General features: G+C 46.5%; 2 protein-coding genes across 5 annotated transcripts in view; both read right to left on the reverse strand.

Moving 5' to 3' along the window:
• Nucleotides 1-52: 52 nt before the first annotated feature.
• The window catches only part of il17a/f2 (interleukin 17a/f2), a 12353-nt gene continuing 3688 nt past the window's right edge, over nt 53-8717 (reverse strand). Inside the window, exons 2-4 of one of the 3 annotated variants that reach the window (XM_017303114.1) lie at nt 7467-7667; nt 1947-2077; nt 53-1879 (exon numbers count right to left, since the gene is read on the reverse strand). In XM_017303114.1, coding sequence (XP_017158603.1) covers nt 1645-1879; nt 1947-2077; nt 7467-7502 — 402 coding nt within the window. In that variant the 5' untranslated portion in view covers nt 7503-7667 and the 3' untranslated portion in view covers nt 53-1644. Of the gene's footprint in view, nt 1880-1946; nt 2078-7466; nt 8622-8717 lie in introns of all 3 variants that reach the window. The other 2 variants (XM_017303113.1, XM_017303112.1) reach the window with 2 other exon arrangements.
• Nucleotides 3546-6992, reverse strand: LOC103460123 (uncharacterized). 2 transcript variants are annotated; one of them, XM_008402123.2, is made up of 5 exons: nt 6594-6992; nt 6456-6516; nt 6297-6374; nt 4953-5027; nt 3546-4876 (listed from the first exon to the last, which is right to left on the reverse strand). In XM_008402123.2, exons 1-5 carry the CDS (start codon nt 6744-6746, stop codon nt 4590-4592), a joined length of 654 nt encoding a protein of 217 aa, XP_008400345.1. In that variant the 5' UTR covers nt 6747-6992; the 3' UTR covers nt 3546-4589. The 2 variants fall into 2 exon arrangements, with proteins under 2 accessions (XP_008400345.1, XP_017158600.1); XM_017303111.1 differs by lacking the exon at nt 4953-5027.

The following is an 8717-nucleotide window of genomic DNA, read 5'->3' on the forward strand; positions in this document are numbered from 1 at the left end:
AGCTAATGCTAGTATCTGTATTTTGAGTTTGATTGGTGGGCTAAATGTTGGATGGTCATCACAATCTCTCTTGATTCTAAGCAAACGTGTAATATTTGATGGTAATCCCATCAGATTTCATTTCCACAGTCGTTTCCTTCACGGCGGGGCTGCCGGGCGGCTCGTTTGGTCTTTTTCTTATCAGAAAGTTTTCCAGTTTGGTCTCGCTATGCTATGCTATGCTAAGCTACCTTGAGAACCAAGGCTAGCATAGCTTCACTGGCAGCCATTTGGAAAATGAGAAGGAGATGTAGTATGTAAATCAGTTATTTTAAGTTAGATTTTATTTTTAAAGTGATTGAAAAACAGAACAAAATAATGATAAAATGTTTAAGATTGAAAATTCATTGGCTTTTATTTACCTCATTTCCTGCCAACTTTCTGAGGCCCGCACAGCGCCCCCTGGCGGCCATACTTTAAAAGAACAAACCACTTTCTATAGTTCTGCCTTAAAGCTTTGCAATGTTTTCACAAAACTCCTGTTAACTTATATTTTTTGCTGTTTTTATTGAATATTACAGCATCGTTGAGCCCCTGCGTGTCTCTCAGGAGATTAAGAATTTATGTATCTATGAAAAATATCCAGCTTGGCTACAGGTCTGTTCACAGCTGTACAGTATTTTCCAGGTTATGAAGAATTCCTCTAGACGTGTAGATCTCCAGTTTCTCTCCAGTTTCTCTCCATTTTCTCTCCAGTTTTCCTTTAAAGCCTGAACCAAAGCAGCGAACCTGCTGGAAAACCGAGTTTAAAGGAAGCTGCTTACAGCCTCGCGGGATTTGCTTCCCCCTGCTGGTGGTTCCGTGTTACTGTAATAAAGTTCTGCTGTAGTTACGTTTTAATGTAATAAATATAATAATTCAACCAACAGCCAGTCAGTGAAACCAGAAGATATGAGAGAAAAGGAAAACCTCAAATCAACCGATAAACCCAAAGAACCAGAACCGGTTCAGAACCGGTTCAGAACCAGAACCGGTTCTGAACCGGTTCAGAACCGGTTCAGAACCGGTTCAGAACCTGACGCTAACAAACAGAACTGGATGGATTTTATTCACATTTCTTCAGTTTATTTGTATGAAATTAAAGAATTAAAAAACATTCAAACAGAACTTCAGCTGGACCAGAACCAGAACCGGATTAGAACCCAAATAAAGATTCAACATCTTTATATTTTCCAGCATTTCTGTTCAGAAAGAGTCCAAAGGATCTGAATACTAAACAGAACATTTTAGAATCAGAACCACAAACAGAACCGAGTTCAGCGAGGAATGGGAAAATCTGCGGTTCTGAACCATAAAGGTTCAGAACCGGGCCGGACGACGGCGGTTCTGTCCGAGTCCGTGTTCATAAATTTGATCAGAACCAGAAAATATCGGTATCTATGGAAACGCAGAGCTCAGAGGAGGAAGAGGAGCCGTCAGAGTTCTGAACAGAACGGATCGGAACCAGGAGGACCGGACCTCAGAGGAACCGGGTCGAACCAGAACATCAAACTGGATTCAGAACCGTTTCCATCAAACTACTCAACCATAGAGTTCTGGTTCTGGTACTGGTCGGTGCTGGTTCCGGTCTCTAATTCTGCTCGGTTCCGGTTCTGGTTCCGGTCTCTAGTTCTGCTCGGTGCTGGCCCGGACGCAGGTGCAGCCCACTGCCACTGAGAGGTAGGAGGCGTTGTAGCAGCGGCTGCCCTCCATCCGGGTCAGAACCAGAATGTTCTGGTGGATCGGGACAGAGTTCCAGTCGTGTTCTCCCTCCTGACCCGGTTTGGGTCCGGAGCAGAACTTGGTGCTGCAGCTGGCCTCCCAGATGGTGGACGGGATCCGGTTCTTCACCGTGCTGGACCTGCAGGGGCAGAGGGCAGCGTCAGAACCAGAACCAGGACCGGAACCAGAGGTTCTGCTGGACCCACCTCCAGCTCCACGGCGACAGCGAGCGCTGATGGACGTTCCCGTTTCCTCCAGCCGGAGGAACGTCGGAGAAAACCAGCGTGGAGTCACAGGGCAGCTGCCCGGAGATTACCCACAATGCACTGCACAGGACCTGAGGGGCACAGAGCGGGGTCAGCTGGGCCAGAACCAGAACCAGAACCTGGACCTGGACCAGGGCCAGAACCTGGACCAGGACCAGAACCAGAACCTGGACCAGAACCAGGACCAGAACCAGAACCTGGACCAGGACCTGGACCAGAACCTGGACCAGAACCAGGACCTGGACCAGGACCAGAACCAGGACCTGAACCAGAACCAGAACCAGAACCTGGACCTGGACCTGGACGGTATTAATGGTATTCATCTCCAAACTCAGACTATTTTTACAGTTTCCAATTAAACACAAATATCAGCAGACCAACCGGGTCCGACCTGGTCTGACCCGGTCCGGCCCGGTCCAAGACGACCAGAACATCGAACCGTTCTCCGAGTTTCAGTGCAAAAATCTCCAACTGAACCAAATGGGAGAGAAATACTTTGGTAAGATTTAGTGCTTTTGCAGTGAAACGGGTCGGACCGGGTCCAGATGGGTCGGACCGGGTCCGAACGGGTCGGACTGGTCCAGAAGGGTCAGACCGGGTTCAAACGGGTCGGACCCGGTCCGACCCATCTGGACCCGGTTGGGCAGACGCTCTCCGACTGCTTGTCTCCACAGCTGGCGCTGCATCCTGAGACCTTCCTGGCAGAAANACTGAACCAGATTAAACTGAACCAGATTAAACTGAACCAGATTGCTTTCACACATAAACATGGTTATGTGAGCTGCAGCATGTCCATGTAAGCAGTTAAAAGAGGAAAATCCAGAATCCATAACAATTATTTTTATTATTATTGACGTAGTTCATTGTTTGTGCTCAGGCTGGAGGTCGCAGGTCATGTGCATCTCTGTGTTTCTGGACTTCATGTGGTTTATTTTGGCCGCTGCCCTTGGGCCAGGCGGCAGGACGGTTCTGGGTTTGAATCCCTGCTGACATTTTGTTTCTTCACCAGGACTGACCACAGACCGGACCAAAACCAGGACCAAACCCAGAACCCGGACCTGGAGTCAGACCTGCAGCTGTGGATGGACGCGCTCGCTGCCTCGACTTGAGCTGACCTCTGGCTGACCTCTGAATCAGCAGGAAGTGACTCACAGGGTGGCGACCCGGTGCCGACCCGTTCTGCAGAGCTTGGTTGCATCACTGATCTGGAACCAGAACCAGAACCTGTTGGCCGTACCGAGAGCCGAGGTTTGGAATTCACTCTTTATATTGTTGTTATTTTATGATTTTATAGATTATTATAGGAAATTTTAATGTATGTTTTTGATATTGAACTATTTCTTAACCTGCAGATCAAACAAATGAGGATTTTTTATGACGATCGTCGTAAATATGTTATAGAATATAATTATAGATCCGTTTTGACTGATTGAACCATTTAAAAATGATTTTTGTAAAACAATGAAAGCATAAAACATCCAGCAGAGCATTCAGGCTTATTCATTTTATTTTCACATTTTTATTCTCTGGCATCCAAAACAGAGAAAATAGCAATAAAATGTCAGCAGCAGGTCAGGATAAATATATTTATTGATGAGCGATTAGTAACAAAACTAATCAGATTAATAAAAAACGGAAAAGATGAAGTTTAAAAACATTTTCCAGTTAATCTTTGACCCAGACTTCCAGGAAAATCAAACATTTAGGAAATAAACTATTTTATTCTGATGTGTTTGAGTGAAAATAGAGTGAATATGATGTGTGGCTGTGCAGCGCCCCCTGTGGGCCATCCACGGAAATCCGCTCAGTTTCATTCAGTCTCTATGAAATATGGAAACTTTTTATGATGAATTTAAATCCTTGTTTCCGGATTTCCGGTTTCATCAACATGTTTCTGTTCCTGATTCACTGGGAGGAAAAATGATAATATTTCACCAGAAACTAAAATCTGCTACACAGAATTTACCCTAATAATCGATAATCAAGATGAAATATATTGAATCAATACCCTAATCTGGAACTTCAGAGAGAAATGAATAACTTTAACATTTGTAATGCTGATTCTAAATCGTTACTAATGTTTGAGAATATTATTTTTGGTTTTCATGGAAAGAATATGACGACAGGCAGAAGACTTTCAAATAATTATCATATTTCTCATATTTCGTATTTCATCACCTTCACTTTTTTTTCAGTTTTAAGGAACTAGAACTATATTTATCCAATTTGAAGACAAAAACCAAACACTGAACACGTGTCAATCTGAACCACTGTGTTCAGAAACGTTAAACTTTATTTCAGTTCCTGGTCCTGCAGCGCCCCCTTCTGGATGGACATGAAGCGAGCAGCAGAAATCAGCTGATCAGAACCGGTTTGGGTCGGAACACAACGGACCAATCAGAAGTCTCAGAAGTTTCATGAAGGATGGTTTCCAAAGGTCAGCGTTTCCATGGTAACAGACGGTTTCAAATCCTCGGCAGTCATCATCATCATCATCATCATCATCATCATCATCATCATCATCATCATCATCATCATCACCCTCTGTGCACCTCGCTGCCACAGCGCCCCCTGGTGTTGGGGTTATTCTGCTCCCACCTCCCATGTCTCCCGGTCAGGCGGCGGAGGGAAGCGCTGCTCCTCAGGCTCCTCCCCCCGCGGTGGCCCCGCCCCCTCAGGTGTGGGAACAGGTGAGTTGGCCAAGCGGAGCTTCTTGCTGACTCGAGCGTAAACCGCGTTCCTGTCGTCGGACTGAGTGACGTAATGAAGCTGCGTTGACAGCCGATTGGCTGACGGTCCCAGCGCCTCGCCGCCGTTTCCTCGCCCATCTGTGACGTGGTGGGAGGTTTGAGGGGCGGAGCCATTCAGGTCTAAGGGTAAAAAAACACTGACGTCATTAAAAACCGAGTCTATCTTTACTCCGCCCTGTCAGGCTCTCAGCCCCACCTCTGCTCTCTGGCGCCACCAGGTGGCTCCTCCAGGGAGGGACTCCGGCTGAGGTTCCCTCTGAGGGCTTTCGGTCTGAAAACAGGCATCATGGGAAATGTAGTCAGGTGTTTTAAACCGGTTTGTCTTGTGATGAATCTAACAGATGATGAAGCAGCTGCAGGCGTGAAACGAGCCAAATGTGAACATTAAATATTAACAATATGAGTGAAGCTGCTGCTGAGCTGCTGGTCTCCGTCAGTCGGACCTGGACCACAAATCCTTCCTCCCAACAAACCACAGCTTCTATCATTCTGCTCATAGCTGCGGTTTTTCACTGTTATTGTTGTTTTTATGCACATATATACACATGCTGCACATTTTACTTTTCTAAATCATCCCACAATCTGAGGACAGCATCCTAAATGCTGTATAATATCATTTTAATTTCTCATGTTGTTAAATCGGCCCGATGCAGAGAACCGTCAGTAAAGTTACAATCAAATATTCAATTCAGTTATTTAGCCAAAAAAAAGCAACAAAAAAACAATCAGGATTCATTATTTTTTTTCACATTTATTCACTTATAAATGTCACATTTAAACCAAATATTTAGTTAGTTTTCTCCAGCTAAGCTAAACCTTCAGCTTTTAAACCTTAATATTTACTGCTGTTCATTTTTGACTGTAACTTTTCTAACTGGATCCTTCAGCTTTTTATTACTATTGTTTTTATTTTTCTACCTTTGTGTGAATCTGCTGGTCGTTTCCAAATGTGTGGGAGAAAAAATGTCTTCATTACATTTCCTGTTGTAGTTTCTCTACAGCAGGGGTGTCAAACTCCAGTCCTCTGCTGTCCTGCAACTTTTAGAAGTGCCTCTGCTGCACCACACCTGAATAGAATAATTAGGTCATTAGCAAGGCTCTGGAGAACTGAGGAGGTAATTAAGCCATTTGATTCAGGTGTTTTGTACCTGTGGCACATCTAAAAACTGCAGGACAGCGGCCCTTCAGGACTGGAGTTTGACACCCCTGCTCTACAGAGAGCAGCGTTTTCAGGCCGTTGTTCTCTAACGGACATAAATGTTTAATGCAGGTGAAGTCAAACTGATTCCACCAGTAAATATTTCTAGAAATGGATCAAACTGAGTTTGGTCCATTTATTGGTTCTGCTGCTCGGCTCTCTGGGGAATCTGACATCATTTGACATGCAAATATTTCGTCTGTCCATGAATTTAAATGAGCAGAAGGTTTTACTGAGAGCTGCAGAGGGAGTCGGATATTTTAATGAGTTATTTTTGGAAACATGTTCTGGTTCTGGTTTCTCGTCCTGCTCAGCCTGTTTGACCCACAGAACCAGCCTGACCTGGGCGGCTCTGCAGCTCCCCCTGTTGGCCTTCGGAGGAACTGACCGGCTCCGCTGGATCTCCTCCAGGACGAAACTCTGCGACAGAAAAAGGTCCAAACTGAAACAGGACCGGATTCCCCGGGTTCTGCAGAACCTTCTCCGGATCAGACGGCTCACCTCTCTCGTCCTTCTGGATCTCTCCAATCATCGGGTTCTCCTTCACTTCCTCCAGCTTCACCTGCAGACCGGGTCACACATCGGTTAGTCGGTTCTGGCCGGAGTTCTGCAGCCGATCGGCGGTTCGGCGGATCTTACCACTCGGATGAGAGCCGACGGCGGTTTCTCTGTCTTTGAATCCTGGAGCTCAAACGAGTTTCTGAAACCCAAACAGATGGTCACCTGATCTGACGTCATGGATGGACATTTTCTGGTTCTGGTGCCAGATTTCAGGTAAAGGTTCTGATCCATTATGGCGGGCCGTTTGTAAAGTTATACTGTCACAAATTAACAGCAATAATTTGAGTCATTTAGTTTGTCATAAGAGGAAAAACGGAGGTAAAGTTATTATTTTCACCATGTCATTTATAAATGCCACATTTTAAACCCATCAAATCACCGCAGACGTTTACAGGCAGCAGGGGTCAATATGGACCAGTTAATATTCTCCTTCCGAAGTAAGGATGCAGCTTAGGATGCAGTTTAGGATGCAGCTTAGGATGCNTGTCATATTTAGCTTTAACATTTAGCTGTCATATTTAGCTTTAACATTTAGCTGTCATATTTAGCTTTAACATTTAGTTGTCATATTTAGCTCGGATGTTGGTCTAAATCTCCGGTTTTAGCCACGTTTGATATCTGGACGATATATGTTAATATATATCCCAAAATATGAATTTGACTCACCCGCTGTCGGCCTGTTAGCTTTATATAAAGTGTGATGTTTGAGCCGCCCAAAGCGTGGCGGCCCTGGGCTACTGCCCTTCCTAAAGCCCGGTTGGTTCCTGACCCGGTTCTGGTACTTTCTGTCTTATGAATCTTAATCTTAGCGTCATCCTGAGCTCTAAACACAGCAGCTGTTTTCCAGCTCTAGGTTCCTTCAGAACCAGAAGCGGGTCTGGGCTCCCTCCCTGACAGAACCGAACGGCGTCAGCCACAGAGCAGTCAGAGTTCGGCAGCCATGATTCTCACCAGCAGCGTGTCGGCGGCGCGGCGAAGCAGCAGCATGTCGGCTCCTCTGTGTTCTGGTCAGGTTCTGATTCATCTGCTGTCAGATCAGCTTATTTATGACCATCAGATCTGATCTGGGGTCAGATAACCGATCGGGGAGATTCCTCCTATCAGAGCGTCCATCTGATAAAGCTGATCAACTTCCTGTCTGCTGATTAGCATCTATCTGTGAGAAAAACCCAAAAACAGAGAAACTCCTACAGACTGAGTCACAGCAGAGCACATCATCCAGCATCCATCCATCATGCATCCATCCATCCAGCATCCATCCATCATGCATCCAACCATCCATCAGAGCCTGCTGCCCCGGCGCTGATGGAGGATTGGATCCTGCCGGTTCTGATCATCTGGATCAATGACCCAGATCCTGAAGCCTCTGATCTCTGACTCTGTGACAGTCAGCATGATGCTGACGCTGCTGATTCCAGAAGCCGAGGATCGTCTCGCCCATTTGTCCTGGTTTCACCCCAGCGGCACCGATCGGAACGCATCGGAACCCATCAGAACCAATCAGAACCAATCAGAACCGCCGACTCTCAGCAGAAACAAGATAAAATAATATGCTCTAAAGATCTGAGGAGGATCTCCTGCTGGTTAATGCCGGCAAGCTGCTGCTGCTCAGCAAAGACCCCAAGATAGCAGGTTAAAGGTTAAAGGTCATCACACAGAAAGCCTCTCTCTAGAAACAAGATGGCCGCCGGCCTGAGGTTGGTAGAGCCACATCTGGATGCAGAGCAGATGAGACCAGAGCAGAAACGTTGGACCAAGATGGAGGAAACCAGCAGCTCAGGAGAAGCCGACGCTGTCAGGCATGGTGGTGGCAGAGTGATGGTGTGGGCCTGACTGACTCCCACAGGCCTGCAGTTCCTGACTGGACCAGTCACAGCAGCTCATCGGCAGCAGACACAGTGGCCTAGTCGAAGTCCAGACTCAAGCTGATTGAAATGCCGTGGTGGGACCTTTAGAGAGGTGAGGAGGATCCGAACCAACACCAGGAAGAAGATCGGACCACGGTTCTTCCACAGAGAGAACAGGAAGTCAGACTGCAGGGTTCTGGACCAGGGTTCTGGATCTGGACCAGGGTTCTGGATCTGGACCAGGGTTCTGGATCTGGACCTGCGTTCTGGATCTGGACCCGGGTTCTGGATCTGGACCCGGGTTCTGGATCTGGACCAGGGTTCTGGATCTGGACCAGGGTTCTGGATCTGGACC

This window comes from Poecilia reticulata, unplaced genomic scaffold, assembly GCF_000633615.1.
Source record: "Poecilia reticulata strain Guanapo unplaced genomic scaffold, Guppy_female_1.0+MT scaffold_181, whole genome shotgun sequence".
In the NCBI taxonomy this organism is placed as follows: domain Eukaryota; kingdom Metazoa; phylum Chordata; class Actinopteri; order Cyprinodontiformes; family Poeciliidae; genus Poecilia; species Poecilia reticulata.

Excerpts from the sequence above, each read along its gene's own strand:
- LOC103460123 (XM_008402123.2), bottom strand. The coding sequence starts at position 6,746 with ATGGATCAGAACCTTTACCTGAAATCTGGCACCAGAACCAGAAAATGT. Across the intron at positions 6,375-6,455 it reads GATCCAGAAGGACGAGAGAG|AGTTTCGTCCTGGAGGAGAT; the intron begins GTGAGCCGTCTG and ends TTTCTGTCGCAG. Across the intron at positions 4,877-4,952 it reads GGTGGCGCCAGAGAGCAGAG|ACCTGAATGGCTCCGCCCCT; the intron begins GTGGGGCTGAGA and ends TTTTACCCTTAG.